The 17,609-nt window shown below is 46.2% G+C and overlaps 1 protein-coding gene across 4 annotated transcripts in view; it reads left to right on the top strand.

Moving 5' to 3' along the window:
- FGR (FGR proto-oncogene, Src family tyrosine kinase) overlaps positions 1–11,698 on the top strand; it is a 62,602-nt gene extending 50,904 nt beyond the window's left edge. For 3 of the 4 annotated variants that reach the window (XM_058195618.1, XM_058195619.1, XM_058195620.1), the window contains exons 9-13: positions 1,489–1,668; positions 4,854–4,930; positions 5,136–5,289; positions 7,811–7,942; positions 9,333–11,698. In XM_058195618.1, coding sequence (XP_058051601.1) covers positions 1,489–1,668; positions 4,854–4,930; positions 5,136–5,289; positions 7,811–7,942; positions 9,333–9,544 — 755 coding nt within the window. In that variant the 3' untranslated portion in view covers positions 9,545–11,698. The remainder of the gene's footprint in view (positions 1–1,488; positions 1,669–4,853; positions 4,931–5,135; positions 5,290–7,810; positions 7,943–9,332) is intronic. The other variant, XM_058195621.1, reaches the window with a different exon arrangement.
- The last annotated feature ends 5,911 nt before the right edge of the window (positions 11,699–17,609 follow it).

Here is a 17,609-nt window from a genome sequence, read left to right as displayed (position 1 = left end):
TGCAGTACTGCAGGCTACTTCGGCTGACTGCTGGCTGCCTGCAATTTGGCAGTTCGAATCTCATCAGGCTCAAGATTGACTCAGCCTTCCTTCCTTCCGAGGTCGGTAAAATGAGGACCTAAATTGCTGGGAGTAATATGATGATCTGTAAACTGCTTAGAGAGGGCTATAAAACACTGTGAGGCAGTATATAAGTCTAAGTGCTATTGCTATTAACATAAATATATGCTTGTGGCCAAGCATCCTAATTTAGATCACATTACCATGACGATGTGACAGTCGTAAGTGCAAGAACTGGTCCTAAGTCACTTTTTTTCAGTGCTGTTGCAACTTTGAACAGTGCTAAATGAAAGGTTAAATCAAGGATTACCTGCACAATTGCTGGCATCTGTTAAAAAGAAGTCAACCCATAGAGTAGCTCCTGCTAGAAGACGACCAATTTGGAAACATGAACCTTAAGAAGGATGCACATAAACTCCCTTTTTACGACCCTGTAATCCTTTAATTCAGGGTATACAGGTAGTCCTCAACTTACAACAGTTCATTTAATGACCGTTCAAAGTTACAACAGCACTGAAGAAAGTGACTTATGGCCGTTTTTCACAGTCACGATCTATGCAGCATCTCCATGGCCATCTGATCAAAATTCAAATGCTTGGCAAGTGACTCATTTATGACGGTTGCCGTGTCCCAGGGTCACGTGGTTCCCTTTTTGCAACTTTCTGATAAGCAAAGTCAACAGAGAAGCCATTGTCACTTAACAACTCTGTTACTAAATGCAATGATTCACTTAACAATTGTGGCAAGAAAAGTGGTAAAATGGAGCAAGCTCACTTAAGAAATGTTTCACTTAGCAACACAAATTGTGGGCTCAAAATTGTGGTTGTAACTCGAGGTCTAGCTGTAGCCAGGGCAGCTGGGTAAAACTGAGCGTTTACTGGCTCGATGCCCTTCCTAACACCACGCAGAGTTAGCGGCAAGTATTTTTTTCTTTGTACCCCAGGAGAGAAATATCTGCCGCTACTTAGGATTGAACTCTCAACCTTCTGAATGGGAGGTGAGCGTCTTCATCACTAGGCCGCCATGCCACACATAGCCAAGGAAATGTCAGCTACGGGAAATGACTTCTTTTGAATTGAAGTCCTCAGTGTGGAGGCATTCCTATCCCATCATTTCTTCTTCCCCATCTCATTTTTGTTGTTGTTCATCTCGTTTCAGTTGTTCGGGGTCAGCCGTCCCTAACTTTGTGCTCCTGAGATGATTGGCGGCTATTCCAAGAATCATGGACCCAGCTTAGACCTGCTGGCTAGATATTCTAGGGATTGGCATCCCAATGCATCTGGAGAGCACTGGGTTGGCCGATGCTTGACCCTGGATTTCTTTCAGCCCTGTCCATTTCCATAACATTGGGGTGAGGGGGATCTTGGGTTCTGGGGCCCTACTGTCTCTATCCCCGGCGACCCTAATGCTGGTTCTTGCTGGTTCCAGGCACTTGGAACGGCACCACCAAAGTTGCGGTGAAGACGCTGAAACCTGGAACCATGTCTCCAGAAGCCTTCCTGGAGGAAGCCCAGATCATGAAGCGCTTACGGCATGACAAACTGGTGCAACTGTATGCTGTGGTATCAGAAGAGCCCATTTACATTGTTACTGAGTTCATGAGTCAAGGTTAGATAAGCTGCCTCCAGCAGACAGTGACCCTCCCTCTAGATGGGTGGGTGGCAAAGTGGCCAACCAGCAGGCCTCTGTGAGTTGGGTGAAGTAGGAACTGTTGATTCAATTGAGCCATCAAGTAGGCTTGAGCAATGGTGAAATCCAATTTTTTTTACTACCGGTTCTGTGGGCGTGGCTTGGTGGGCGTGGTGTGGCTTGGTGGCCGTGGCTTGGTAAGCATGGCAGGGAAGGATACTGCAAAATCCCCATTCCCTCCCCACTCCTGGGGGAAGATATTACAAAATCTCCATACCCAGCCCACTCTGGGGCTAGCCAGAGGTGGTATTTGCCGATTCTCTGAAATACTCAAAATTTCTGCTACTAGTTCTCCAGAACCTGTCAGAACCTGCTGGATTTCACCCCTGAATTTGAGTCCCTTCGGCAATTTTGATCCAGTAGCTTGAATTTGTTCACACCAAATTGTCCGAATCAAGCACCTTCTTCTTAGATGTGCACATTCAGAAACAAGAGTTGTCTAAATGAGAGTCAATTTAGGGAGACTTGATTTAAGAAAATTGCCTCCAAATTGAATATCCATCCAGGCAGTGATGAAATCCACATTTTTTTTACTGCTGGTTCTGTGGGCGTGGCTTGATGGGCGTGGTGCAGCTTGGTGGGTGTGGTTTGGTGGACGTGGCGGGGAAGGCAACTGCAAAATCCCCATTCCCTCCCCACTCCTGGGGGAAGGATATTGCAAAATCTCCATTCCCACCCCACTCTGGGAAAAGCCAGAGGTGGTATTTGCCGGTTCTCCAAACTACTTAAAATTTCTGCTACCGGTTCTCCAGAACCTGTCAGAACCTGCTGGATTTCACCCCTGCAACCAGTGCTATCAAAATGACACCTGAGCTCATAGGCTTAGGATCAAAAAAGATGCCCAGGGTTCAGACAATTGACTCAGAATGAAGGCCATGTGTAGGTCCACTGACATTAAACAGACCTAGAACCCACCCACTGACCTGGATGGAAGACCACATGTTAGGAATATTGTGTTATTAATGGGTGATGGAGACAGCAGCACCACGGAGAGCACCATGGACCACTTTCTCCTCTTGAAATCACCCTATCCAAGGTTCCTTTCTCAAGAAAGGGCAAGTGATATGGATAGGCCAGGGGTCTCCAACCTTGGCAACTTTAAGCCTGGCGGACTTCAACTCCCAGAGTCCCCCAGCCAGCTGGCTGGGGGACTCTGGGAGTTGAAGTTCGCCAGGCTTAGTTGCCAAGGTTGGAGACCCCTGGCATGGGCCACATGGTACCTGTGAGCCTCAGGTCTCTTATAGATATCCTGTTGTGTCTGCGTCCCCCGAGCCAGGCCTTTTGCCAGAAAATGACTTGGAAAGTGAGGGGGAAGGGCTGTCAGGACTTACCTCGGGAGCACCGGCTTCCCTGTCTCAGCTCCAGGAGCCAGAAGCAGGCCAGGTGGAGGAGGGAACAACAGAAGCAAGGGTGGGGCAGGCCCAGGAAGTGCTGAGTCATGGAGCCACACCCCACAGGATATAAAAGACAGCGAGAGCTGCTGTGTCTCTGTAACAGGCAAATCCACTGATTAAGAGCTGAAGTTTGTTTCTGAGTGACTCACCAGCGTCGTGGAAGATAATGGAGGCTCTTGGCAGATGCTGGCTATTCTGCTGCCAGAGCTGATAGTGTGGCTAATTAAGCCATCACTCGGACGGAGGCGAGGGAGGACACAACATATCCCTTTCATCTCCTATCAGGTTCCTTAAAATACAAAGGAAGGCGCAGCATCATTATTTCAACGTCCGTCCTATGAAAATTCTAGGATCGTAAACACAGTTTGTGCTCCAGTTTCATGCTTATGCTTGGCCATGAAGCCCCATCCTTCCTTCAGCCGCCCCAAAGTAGCCTAGTGATAAGATCTCCATGCCAGGCAGGAGGGGCCAATTCAAGGTGCTGAAGAGCCGATCCAGCTAGTTGAACGTCAGGTTTTGTAACCTCCCATGTTCATCGCACCAGCCGTTTTGGCAGGTTCTCAGGATTTCAAATGGGCCCACCAATCTCAGAACGTACTCACCTGTATACCAGCTCACGTTCCTTCACCTGGTACCGTCCAATGTTATTAGACTTCTGAAGCTCGGCCTGATGGGAACTGTAATCCTGATGCATTTCGAGTAGAAGGTTTGGAGAACTGGGGAATGGATTTCCGTTGTTTTGTCTCAGGTGCACAGATCCTGTGTCCTTCACAAATAATTTGTTGTAAGAAGAATAGATGGGAACGAGACTAAGCAGCCAGTAGACCACTGCTGCAAATGAATTATACCTGTGTTTTCCTGAAAATAAGACCTGGTTTTATTTTCTTTTGGGCTCCAAAATAAGCACTAGGGCTTATTTTCAGGGGATGCCTTATTTTTTTCCCATGTACTTTTAAGAGTACATGGGAGGCCCACTTCTTCTGCTTGCTCACAGTGAGGCAGGGGGCTGCACAATGTGCTAGTGCCACTGCCATGAGGCAGGGATGATGGAACTGCCCCACGCACCCTGCCCCAGCTTACCTTAGGGCCCCCACAGCCAAGCCACGGATGCCTTGACATTTGCCTTGTCTCACAGCAACGGCTCTAACAACCCCTTCCAGCAGGACCTCGCGTGACCACCAGCCCGCTGCTTCTGCTTGCTTATGCGGCCAAAACGGAGCAGGAGGCCTAGTGATGTGTGAATGCTGTGGCCCCAAGGTGAGGTTTGGGAGGGGAACTGGCCCACGTGCCCCACACTGGCTTACCTCAGGGCCCCCTCAGCCAGGGCATCCACGTCCCAACACCTGCCTCGTGGCTGTAGCACTGGCTCGGCCTCCTAGTCCATTGTGGCCATGAGAAACCAGGCAGGTGTTGGGGCATGGATAGCCTGGCTGCAGGGGCCTTGAGGTAAGCCAGTGTGGGGCAGCTCTACCCCCTCGCTTCGCCTCGCCGCCACGGCAACACAAGCAACCAAATAGAATGGGTGGGTGGCCAGCTGCACAGATGCTTAAGTAGGGCTTACTTTTGGGGTAGGGCTTATATTGGGCACATGCGCAAAAACCATGATAGGGTTTATTTGCAGGATAGGGCTTATTTTTCGGGGAAACATGCTAGTACAAGGGTCCCACTGAGAAGTGGCTCTGCTGATCTCCCACCTCTTCTCTTCTACAGGTAGTTTGCTAGATTTTTTGAAAGACGGGGATGGCCGTTTCTTGAAGTTGCCCCAGCTAGTGGACATGGCAGCACAGGTAACCTGATGGGCAGGAAACAGTCTCAGGGGTCAGTCTGTCTGAAAATTGGGAGCAGCATTTTCTGACTCCATTGGAGAGCGGGGGAGGGGGAGGGGGAGGGGAGGGGAGGCTGCCCAGGATCTGTTGAGAACAGGAGGAGCGGCAATGATTAAGTCTCCCGTGTGATCTCATCCCTGCCTTTCTGCTTCTGCACACAATCTAGATTGCAGCTGGAATGGCTTACATTGAGCGAATGAATTACATCCACCGGGATCTGCGTGCTGCCAACATCCTTGTGGGCGACAACCTTGTGTGCAAAATTGCTGACTTCGGCTTGGCCCGCCTCATTGAAGACAATGAATACACAGCTCGCCAAGGTAAAACTCTCAGGGGCACCCTGGAGCAGGAGAAAGAGTCACCTTTAAGCGGGCGAAGCTATTTGTGCAATTAACCATTGATTGGCAGATGCTGTCTCCGCTCTCGGGAGGAGGGAGCTTTTCTCGGTGCCGTTTCAGCACCGAGGTGCCACAGCGAAGCTGAGGATTTCTTTGTGCAAGGCTGCCAGGCAGGAAGAATCAGGACTAGGCATTAAGCTCCAGTTAATCTTATTTATGGCTCACGCCTATACACAAGGAGCTAGTCAAGCAAGGGCCAGCATGAAATTTGCACTAGATAAAAAGTCAATGGAATTCAAGAGGGGTTGGCCTTAGACTCTGAGAATATAACAACTCTAGGCTGATCACTCTCTTGACTCCACCTACCAGCTGTGCCTGTCCTTCTCTTGCAAAAGCAAACAGTTTCACTGAGCAACGGTCCCTGTACCATCCTCCCCCTGGCAACCAAATGACCTTCAAAAGCCCTTTCTAAAACTTACCTAAATCTAGTGGTGGAATTCAAATTTTTTTTACTATCGGTTCTGTGGGCTTGGTGGGCGTGGCAGGGGGAGGATATTGCAAAATCTCCATTCCCACTCCACTCCTGGGGGAAGGATATTGCAAAATCCACATTCCCATCCTACTCCTGGAGGAAGGATATTGCAAAATCGCCATTCCCGCCCCACTCCTGGGGGAAGGATACTGCAAAATCCCCATTCCCGCTCCACTCCTGGGGGAAGGATATTGCAAAATCTCCATTCCCACCCCACTCCAAGGGAAGGATACTGCAAAATCCCCATTCCCACCCCACTCCAGGGGAAGGATACTGCAAATTCCCGATTCCCGCCCCACTCCAGGGAAGGATACTGCAAAATCCCCATTCCCACCCCACTCCAGGGGAAGGATATTGCAAAATGTCCATTCCCGCTCCACTCCTGGGGGAAGGAAATTGCAAAATCTCCATTCCCTCCCCACTCCTGAGGGAAGGAAATTGCAAAATCTCCATTCCCCCCCCACTCCAAGGGAAAAATACTGCAAAATCCCCATCCCCATAAAAAACAACACAAACTAACAATCCAAAGAAATGCTAGAGTAAAAAGAGACTAGGGATAGAAGCATGAAAAAGGATTTAAAAAGGACAAGAAAAAAACAAACATATAAAAAGAATAACTTCTGACTTTTTCCAAGGACATAGATTACACTTACTTTTGACTCTTCATTTATTAATTTCCCCTTTACTTTTTTTGGGGGGTGGGGGAATGGACACTTTAAACTAAATACACAATTTTTTTCTTTTTTAAAATTTTAACAATCATCAAATCCAAGTGGCAAAATTTGATTTTTCTCTATCTCCTGAAAAAGAAAAAAAGTCCACAAGGAGCTTCCAATTACAGATAAATTTCTTCAGTGATTTTTCTCTCACGAGGGCTGTCAACTTGGCAAGAAGTTATTTTCTGAATTGCTTGTACATGAAGTTCACATTTGGAAGCAAAAACAATGGTTGGCGTGTTTGCCTTTTCCCTTCTAAGCCTTCCTGGTCAGAAGGACTTGTTCCTTGATTGCCCAGATTGGTGCTTGAGGCTTCTGACAACATAAATTAAGAACACTTTCTCTTGGCTGACTCTGTTTCTTGAGGGTGGGGAGGGGAGGCTGGTATGATCTGTGCTAAGAAGTCCATTTTCAATTGGCTGGTGATGTTTCCCCCAGAGTGGAGAACGTAGGGACCTTTCTCAGCCAGGTGGCATCTCCATACAATTGAACATGTCCAGAAATATTTTACAAGAAGAGTCTTCACTCCTCTGAAAACAACAAAATACCTTATCCCACCAAACTTGAAATCCTAGACTTAGAAAACTTAGAACTCCGTCGCCTTTGACAAGACCTAAGTTTAACTCATAGAATCATCTACTGTAATATCCTTCCTGTTAAAGACTACTTCAGCTTCAATTGCAATAATACAAGAGCAACCAATAGATTTAAATTTAAATGTTAACCGCTTTAATCTAGATTGCAGAAAATATGACTTCTGTAACAGAGTCATCAGTGCTTGGAACACTTTACCTGACTCTGTGGTCTCTTCCCATAATCCCAAAAGCTTTATCCAAAAACTTTCTACTATTGACCTCACCCCATTATTCCTAAGAGGACCATAAGGGGCGTGCATAAGAGCACAAACGTGCCTACCGTTCCTGTCCTATTTTTCTTTTTTCTTCTTTTTCATATATATATATATATATAGAATAGAATAGAATAGAATAGAATAGAATAGAATAGAATAGAATAGAATAGAATAGAATTTTATTGGCCAAGTGTGATTGGACACACAAGGAATTTGTCTTGGTGCATATGCTCTCAGTGTATATATATATATGCATATATCTCCTTATATTTCCTCATATATATGTTTATATACTATATAATCTTTTGTGTGATGCTTATATATATTGTTATGACAAATAAATAAATAAATAAAAAATCTGCACGATCTTAACCTCTTACAGTAATTCCATCTCCTTGCCAACAGGTGCCAAATTTCCCATCAAGTGGACAGCTCCAGAAGCCGCTCTCTATGGCAAGTTCACCATCAAGTCAGACGTGTGGTCCTTTGGCATCCTCCTGACAGAGCTTGTGACCAAGGGCCGAGTACCATACCCAGGTGAAGCGGCAGAGGCTCCCTTTAGCCTACAGATGAATTGTTGCGATATTCATTGATGCCAGAAATCTTCTTTGCAAATTGAATTGCCCTCTGGTTTGCATAATCCATTAAACACTAAACATCGTTGGGTTGGGTTGAGGTTGGGTTGAGTTAAACATCCAGTCATTGCAATTGCTGCAATTTTAGCAGCTTTTAGTTTCTTGTACGAGGTACTATCTGAGCCTAATCTGCTATGCTTTATTTGATAAACGCTGGTGAATCAGCTCCTGGTTCAGCTTATGACTGAGCAATTTCTACAGCCTTGAAGGCCATCCCAGAATTCATGTGGCTGATTGATTCCCAAAGTCATTGGGGCCCAGATTCAGAGTTAATCTGATTTGTGTGGAGAAGTGTTTGGGAGGTTAGAGAAAAGATTGAAAGCACATATTTTTTGCCCCTCAGAACTTCACAAACCATGGAAAAATTCCCCCCAAAGGCCAAATTTTAGCTCCCTATTCTGTTGGGGTCTGGGGGCCATATATTTTTGCACGCTTGAATCAATATGTTGCGCCAGCCCTGCTTGATGTGGCTTGACTTACCAAATTTTGCAGTGGATCATGTCCCCATGGTATTTCATCTGTTTGCGGCCCCTATGAATTTGTGCACGCTGGTACTTTCCTTGATTTTGATTTTGTATGCCAGTCTATGTGTTTGTGTGCCTTTGAGTCAGTCTTGGCAACAATTTCAAAAGTGATTTACCCTTGACTACCTCCTAGGGCTGAGAGGGAACAATTAGCCCAAAGCTGAGTTCATGCCTAAGATCAGGAGTGTCAAACACAAGACCTGCAGGCTAGATCTGGCAATGTGGTTGGATTAGGCCTGCAGGGCTGTCCTGGAAAATTTAAAGGGCCAGCCTGCATTGCTTTGGCCTGTCTATCCATATCACCTTGGCCCAGTCTACCTGCATCATTTTGGCTCAGCCTACCTGTGTTGTTTTAGCCCGATCTACCCAATGCATAGAGGAAACATCAGGCCAGCATGGCTTCAACCTGGTCTACTCAGTGTGAAGAGGAAACATGCCAGCTGTTTGGGGAGTGGTGTAAAGCTGGCCATGCCCATCCAGTCAACTACACCCGGTGAGTGGTGTCAAGCTGGCCACGCCCACCCAGTTGGCCACACCCACCCAGTTGCCCCCCTCCCCGAGGTCAACCACAGCCCTTATGTGGCCCTCAATAAAATTGAGTTTGACACCCCTGCCTAAGATGGAATTAGAGCTCACGGTCTCCTGGCTTCTAGGCTGATGCTTGAACCACTATCCCAAACTAGCTCTCTCCCTTGATTCCTAGGGACTCACAACAGGGCCATCCCATGGGCCGTTAAGTCTTCATCTTGACATGTTCTTCTCCTGCAGGCATGAACAACCGGGAGGTGTTGGAACAAGTGGAACGGGGTTACCGCATGCCCTGTCCTGGGAATTGCCCCCCATCATTGCACGATCTGATGGTGCAGTGCTGGAGGAAGGAGCCTGAGGAGCGTCCCACTTTTGAATACCTCCAATCATTTCTAGAAGACTACTTCACTGCTACAGAGCCTCAGTATCAGCCAGGAGACAACCAACTGTAACTGATGGATGGTGACCATGGAGACCTTCCCCCCCGCCCATGGGGAACTCTCTCGCAAGTGTGGTGGGAAACTGGGACACACTGCAGAAATCTCTTCCCTACCCAGGGCCAGGAACCGAGGGTCCCACCTTGTAGAACTGGGCTTAGACTCTTTTTTTTTTCATTTTAATTTTATTCCCTTTTGGGGGGAGAGGCGTTGCTTTTTTTTTTTTATCATTGGGGTTTTGTGTTTTAAATTCTGACTCATCCCAAATAGATGCCAGGCCAGTTTTTGGAGGTTTGTTTTTTTTAAAGATGGAGATGATGAGGAGTGAGGGTGTCGACGGCCAGAGGAGAGGTTTTGTTTCTTTAATAGTCCAATCTGTCTTAATTAAGTTACTTCTGTGTTAACTGGAGCAGGGGTCTCCAACCTTGGTCCCTTTAAGACTTGTGGACTTCAACTCCCAGAACTCTGGGAGTTGAAGTCCACAAGTCTTAAAGGGACCAAGGTTGGAGACCCCTGAACTGGAGAACCTTTGGCCCTTAAAAGAACCCTTGTGATGCTTTGAAAGGGCTTTGTACTTCGGCCCCATTGATTCCAGCCCACAACAATGGACTTTGGGGAGTTGTAGCCCCAAATGTTTGAATGCACCTTCTCCCTAACCCTGCTGCAGCCTACAAGGTTAAAAGACAGGAGGGCCTCAGGGCCATAGGATAAAGAAATTTGCACAATCAAGTTACCTAACCATCCCGCAGTCAGATATATCGTGACTGCATCTCTCAGAATTCATCAGCTTGCAAGGACTATTCTGGCTGGGAATGCTGAGAGTTGCAGTCTTATGGCATCAGACATGGGTTCCAGTTGCTGTGGAACGCCAACAGTCCTGATGCCGTTGGCCAAACAATCTGGGTTTGATAAGCACGTTTAAGTCCTGCAAGGTCTGGACTTCGTTCCTTCCCTACAACGTTCTGCGATATGGCCATAATGTGGACAGTGGGCACAGTTTTTCTTCTCCTTCCTCATTAGCCCACATGCTCTGAATTCGTGACTTGGTACTACCTGGATATCATGTTTGAAATCAATGAGTTACAACTATGATGGGAGAACGCATGTAGGCAGGATTCATTATAGGTTGATCAATCAATGTCAGCCTTTTTTCTCAAGAGGGTCAGCTTGGCTCTGAAACGATACGCTGGGAGGGGGGGGAATGCACTTCAAAAAAACAGGATAGGTCAGGACACAGCCCTAATTCGCTGGTGCATAAGGGAAGCAGACAGCGTTGTCCAGGACAACCGTTAAGGGAAAGGTGTGTGCCAAGATGGCTTTGGAGCCTGTTTGCAGAAGGAGAAGGTGTCTGAGCTGATTACTGTGGAACTGTGAAGTGTCTGTTCCATAGCCACATGGTGCCTTCTGACAATAAGATGATGCGCCTTACCAGATGGGGGCTTGTGCACCATCCCTTGAAAATTAATGATTTTTGCTTGTCAACTGGAAGCCGTTCCAGATGTTCCTTACCAGATGTGCTGGGACTGCAGTGTCCAAAATTCCTAGCCAGCAATTACAGCCCTAGCAAACCTGGAGGAAACGGCTGCCTTACCTGGTATCCGTATCCCAGTGATTCACCCTCTAACTTTTTCTCCCTCTGCACAAGAATCCTCTTAATCTTGAACCCTGGCAGGCACGTTGAGGAATCCGTCATAGGACCCTATCCATAATTTTTGGAGGGGAAGCTATGATTTCAACACCAGTAAAAGAATATTGGAGTAGGGTTGGCCTTCCGGGGATGGTTGGATTAAAATGCCATCATCCTTGATCACTGTCTTTGCTAGTTGGGACCACTGAAAGTTGGAGTCCAGGAACATCTGGAGAACCTCTGGTTCTCCAGACTAGGGGTCTCCAACCATGGCAACTTTAAGACTTGTGGACTTCAACTAGCAAAAGCTGGCTGAGGAATTCTGGGAGTTGAAGTCTACAAGTCTTAAAGTTGCCAAGGTTGGAGACTCCTGCACCAGACTGTCCTAAGAGTAGAAACCTAGAGCAGGGGTCTCCAACCTTGGTCCCTTTAAGACTTGTGGAGTTCAACTCCCAGAGTCCCTCAGCCAGCAAAGTTGGCTGAGGAACTCTGGGAGTTGAAGTCCACAAGTCTTAAAGGGACCAAGGTTGGAGACCCCTGACCTAGAAGATAAGTGTTGTAGCTGTCTAAAAACAGCTACAGTGAAACCTGCCCTATAGAACCAGAGGGTGAAAAATGAGTTTCCTTTCATCTCCATCTCTCCCTGTAATTGGAAATATGGCTAAGACACTGGTTATTGCTGAAACACCTGAACGATTACATTGCGTTGACCTGATAGTAAAGCTATGCAGATTTACTGAAGAAATAAGTTCATTGCTTATTTCAATCATGGTTCTGAACGGATCGTCACTGTATGGCTTAAGATTGGATGGACAAGGTCAGAGAAAAAGCCGAGTGGACACAGGCAGCAGTGGCTATTCCTTAGCACCTCAGCAAAAGAACAAAAAGCCAAAAAATTGCTGAGCGAATGACAAGCGGTTTGTGGCGAGGGGTCCCGTCATGGGACTTTTGAAACCAAGGTTGGCCAAGCTCACCGTACGTTGGCAACTTCGAGACTTGTGGACTGCAACTCCCAGAATTCCCCAGCCAACAATGCTGGGAGTTGGATGTTCACAGGTCTTAAAAGTTGCCAACACCCCTGCTTTTTAGACCAAGAGAAGGTTGGCAACTGCCCAAGAGTGCCATCTACTGCCTGTGGTGCTGAAGAGCAACGCCATAGAACATAAGCCACTTAATTTGGGTTTCTCCAACCTTTTCTCAACCTTGAGATTTACGATTAAATCAACGTAGGGTTCTGGGAACTGAAATGATGTAGTCTGGCAGAGGGAAGGATGAGTTCACTGACCATGAGGAAGCAAGTAAATGAGTTGGAGGTCCGTATCCTTTCCTTGCTATGGGCTTCCGCTCAGCGACGTCCTTCCAGTGAAGCAAGCAAAGTCCACCCACCCACCACCCACTGACCATATTGTCTTTGCTTAAGGACCATGATTTTCTTTGCAGAGTCCTTTGTGGTTCATGAGACATCTTTATTATCTAAGCTGCACTTCTGGGGAGCTATGATGTTAAGCTTCCTATCCCAGAAATGTGGTAATTTACATTTCCCAGCCCCCTGGTTTTTTTGGTTTTTTTAAAAAAGCCCTTGATTGATTCATTGATAGGACAGCTAGACAAATTCCATGCCAGCAGACCCTGGGAGATGTGGGCAGACGAGCCCAGGATGAGAAAGGGAGGGGCAGAGCCTTTAGGAAGGGGGGTAACCACTGCTGGTTTATAGTTAGACGATATTCAGAAGCAATCCAGACTAGCTTTGAATGAGATTCTTCAAGTGTCTTTGCTTGGAAGAGAAATCTATGGATATTGAGCACGCACAAACCTACAAAGCAAATGGTTAAATAAAGCAAGTTTACATGCCCTGTCCAGAGATTTTTTAAAATAAAATTGTTATTCAGATGCCTAGGAGCCGCCCCTTTCTATGATATATAATGTTGGTTTTTTTAAAAAATACTGTACATAAAGAGAAATAAACCTTTGTAACAAGACAGGCTGGGTACGGATCTTTGTCAAGCAGAAGAAGTCTATATTCAGAGTTAAAAGCAGAGCAAAGATAAATGGAATACAATCCTAGGTCACAGTTTGGTTTCTTTGGGGAAGTGTGTGGGGGGGAAAAATCAAGAAGATAGCCACAACGTGATTAAAGTCCCAGTCCATCCCAGGTAAGTCCTCCACAGGCATCCATTCATTTAGTGACCAGTCAAAGTTATAACGGTACTGAAAAGGGTGAATTATGACCAGTTTCCACACTTCAGACTCTAGCACAGGGGTCTCAACCTTGGCAACTTTAAGACTTGGAGTTCAACTCCCAGAGTCCCTCAGCCAGCAAAGCTGGCTGAGGAACTCTGGGAGTTGAAGTCCACAAGTCTTAAAGGGACCAAGGTTGGAGACCCCTGACCTAGAAGATAAGTGTTGTAGCTGTCTAAAAACAGCTACAGTGAAACCTGCCCTATAGAACCAGAGGGTGAAAAATGAGTTTCCTTTCATTTCCATCTCTCCCTGTAATTGGAAATATGGCTAAGACACTGGTTATTGCTGAAACACCTGAACGATTACATTGCGTTGAGCTGATAGTAAAGCTATGCAGATTTACTGAAGAAATAAGTTCATTGCTTATTTCAATCATGGTTCTGAACGGATCGTCACTGTATGGCTTAAGATTGGATGGACAAGGTCAGAGAAAAAGCCGAGTGGACACTGGCAGCAGTGGCTATTCCTTAGCACCTCAGCAAAAGAACAAAAAGCCAAAAAATTGCTGAGCGAATGACAAGCGGTTTGTGGCGAGGGGTCCCGTCATGGGACTTTTGAAACCAAGGTTGGCCAAGCTCACCGTACGTTGGCAACTTCGAGACTTGTGGACTGCAACTCCCAGAATTCCCCAGCCAACAATGCTGGGAGTTGGACGTTCACAGGTCTTAAAAGTTGCCAACACCCCTGCTTTTTAGACCAAGGGAAGAAGGTTGGCAACTGCCCAAGGGTGCCATCTACTGCCCGTGGTGCTGAAGAGCAACGCCATAGAACATAAGCCACTTAATTTGGGTTTCTCCAACCTTTTCTCAACCTTGAGATTTACGATTAAATCAACGTAGGGTTCTGGGAACTGAAATGATGTAGTCTGGCAGAGGGAAGGATGAGTTCACTGACCATGAGGAAGCAAGTAAATGAGTTGGAGGTCCGTATCCTTTCCTTGCTACGGGCTTCCGCTCAGCGACGTCCTTCCAGTGAAGCAAGCAAAGTCCACCCACCCACCACCCACTGACCATATTGTCTTTGCTTAAGGACCATGATTTTATTTGCAGAGTCCTTTGTGGTTCATGAGACATCTTTATTATCTAAGCTGCACTTCTGGGGAGCTATGATGTTAAGCTTTCTATCCCAGAAATGTAGTAATTTACATTTCCCAGCCCTCTGGTTTTTTGGTTTTTTTTAAAAAAGCCCTTGATTGATTCACTGATAGGACAGCTAGACAAATTCTATGCCAGCAGACCCTGGGAGATGTGGGCAGACGAGCCCAGGATGAGAAAGGGAGGGGCAGAGCCTTTAGGAAGTGGGGTAACCGCTGCTGGTTTATAGTTAGATGATATTCAGAAGCAACCCAGACTAGCTTTGAATGAGATTCTTCAAGTGTCTTTGCTTGGAAGAGAAATCTATGGATATTGAGCACGCACAAACCTACAAAGCAAATGGTTAAATAAAGCAAGTTTACATGCCCTGTCCAGAGATTTTTTTAAATAAAATTGTTATTCAGATGCCTAGGAGCCGCCCCTTTCTATGATATATAATGTTGGTTTTTTTAAAAAATACTGTACATAAAGAGAAATAAACCTTTGTAACAAGACAGGCTGGGTACGGATCTTTGTCAAGCGGAAGAAGTCTATATTCAGAGTTAAAAGCAGAGCAAAGATAAATGGAATACAATCCTAGGTCACAGTTTGGTTTCTTTGGGGAAGTGTGTGGGGGGAAAAAATCAAGAAGATAGCCACAACGTGATTAAAGTCCCAGTCCATCCCAGGTAAGTCCTCCACAGGCATCCATTCATTTAGTGACCAGTCAAAGTTATAACGGTACTGAAAAGGGTGAATTATGACCAGTTTCCACACTTCAGACTCTAGCACAGGGGTCTCCAACCTTGGCAACTTTTAAGACTTGTGGACTTCAACTCCCAGAGTTCCTCAGCCAGCTTTGCTTTGCTGGCTAAGGAACTCTGGGAGTTGAAGTCCACAACTCGTAAAGTTGCCTAGGTTGGAGCCCCCTGCTCTAGCAGATCCCCATGGTCACGTGATCAAAATTCAGATGCTTGGCAACTGGCAGGTATTTATGACAGTTGCACTGTCCTGGGGTCAAATGATCCCCATTTGTACCCTTCCCAGCTGGCTTCCAATAAACAAAATCAATAGGGGAAGCCAGATTTGCTTAATGAGTGCAATGATTCCCTTAACCTCTATGACAAGAAAGATCGTATAATGCGGTAAAACTCCCAACTGTCTTGCTTTGCAATGGAAATTTCAGGCTTAATTGTGGTCATAAGTCAGGGACTACATGTATAGCATGTGCAACGTACGTGGATATGACTTTGATTATGTTCTGGCTGCCACCTTAATTTCCTTTATTCTTCTGCAGACATTTCTGATGTTTGGTTTGGGCTCAACATAATTTGGGAGCCCAGCCATTGTAGCTGATTAACCATGGTTTATTAGAAGGTTGGCAGTTCAGTAGTTTGAATCCGGGGGTGAAATGCTCCCGGTTCGGACTGGATGGGCTGGTCCGGTAGCGATGGCGGTGGGTGGTTCGGAGAACTGGTAGCAAAAATCCCTGCCCTTCCCACTTCCCCGCTTGCCGCTTCTTTTAAAAAATGCTTTTAAAAGATTAAAAAAAAGGCTCTGATGATCCCAGCTGAGCCCTTTTTTTTAACTTTTAAAAGCATTTTTTTAAACAACCTATGCGGCCAAATAGGTTGTAAAAAAATGCTTTTAAAAGTAAAAAAAAAAGATAGCGCGCCACAGCTGATCAGCCCCTCCCCCGTGCGTGCTGTTCTACTTACCCCATGCCTCCTTTTGGCGTGCACTGCGCATGTGCACCTTGCATTTGGTGCATGGTGTGGACTGCACATGCGCAACCGATTCAGGTTTCACCACTGCTTGAATCCCTAGTGCCGCATAATGGGGTGAGCTCCGGTTACTTGTCCCACCTTCTGCCAACCACGCAGTTCAAAAGGACGTAAAAACAAATATAGAAATAGGGACCACTTTGGTGGGGAGGTAACAGCATTTAGTCATGCCAGCCACATGACCACAGAGACGTCTTCGGACAGCGCTGGCTCTTCGGCTTTGAAACGGAGATGAGCATCGCCCCCTCGAGCCAGAAATGACTAGCACGCATGTGCAGGGGAACCTTTACCTTTACCTATGCTTTGCATCTGGTCCAATATTCAGTTGATAATGATAAAACCAGAGGTGGGTTTCAGCAGGTTCTGACCAGTTCTGGAGAACCGGTAGCGGAAATTTTGAGTACTTCGGAGAACCGGTAGTAAAAATTCTGACTGGCCCCACCCCCATCTATTCTTTGCCTCCCGAGTCCCAGCTGATCGGGAGGAAATGGGGATTTTGCAGTAACCTTCCCCTGGAGTGGGGAGGGAATGGAGATTTTACAGTATCCTTCCCCTGCCACGCCCATCAAGCCACACCCACAGAACCGGTAGTAAAAAAAAAATTTGAAACCCACCACTGGATAAAACCGTGGCTTGATCACTCCTGTGTGTCCCTTGCAGATTATAGAGCCAAGGGAAACATTAAATCAGTCATTCTGAGTCTGTCGAGATTCTCACTCATCCAGGTCATGGCTGTCCCAGAGGTGTTTTTTTTTTCTGAGTACATCCTCAATAACAAATGAGAAGCGAAAGGTCTTCAAAGAAAAAAAAACAAAAAAGTCCAGTTGCCTGCTGCAAAAAATAAAAGCACCTTGGGGACCATCATTCCGAGAAAACATTCCTTTGAAAATAGCTTATGCATCTCTTCCAAAGAGCATGCAGCATCTTGATCATGCGGCCGAAATTGATGGTAATTCCAGAACAGCAGGAGAACCTCGTGTCTGAAGTACGTGATCACTTGTAAAGATTAAATCTGGCCACAGGTGTCCCTGAGAAGCCACAGCGGAAGTGTGTTATTAAAAGATAATAAAAGTGGGATATATAAATAAATGAAAATAGTGACATCACATGCTTTATAACGTTGTGCAAATGTCACAAATGATTCCATTACGTGCTGACGTGAATCTGGGCTATTTAACCTGCCATGGAGGTGGGTTAATGGAGCAATACACCACTGTCGTATCTGGTAAGATGTGGTCTTTTTATTCTGAAAGTTTTATTATTATTGAACCTCCTTAATTTATATCCTGATGTTCTGTCCTGGAGGACGCCCAATATGGCTAATAGTTTTGTTTTAAAAAGAAGCAGGCATTAAG

This window comes from Ahaetulla prasina, chromosome 10 (genome assembly GCF_028640845.1).
Source record: "Ahaetulla prasina isolate Xishuangbanna chromosome 10, ASM2864084v1, whole genome shotgun sequence".
Classification (NCBI taxonomy): Eukaryota; Metazoa; Chordata; class Lepidosauria; order Squamata; family Colubridae; genus Ahaetulla; species Ahaetulla prasina.
Note: the sequence above shows the minus strand (reverse complement) of the source record. Positions and strands in the feature narration are given on the sequence as shown.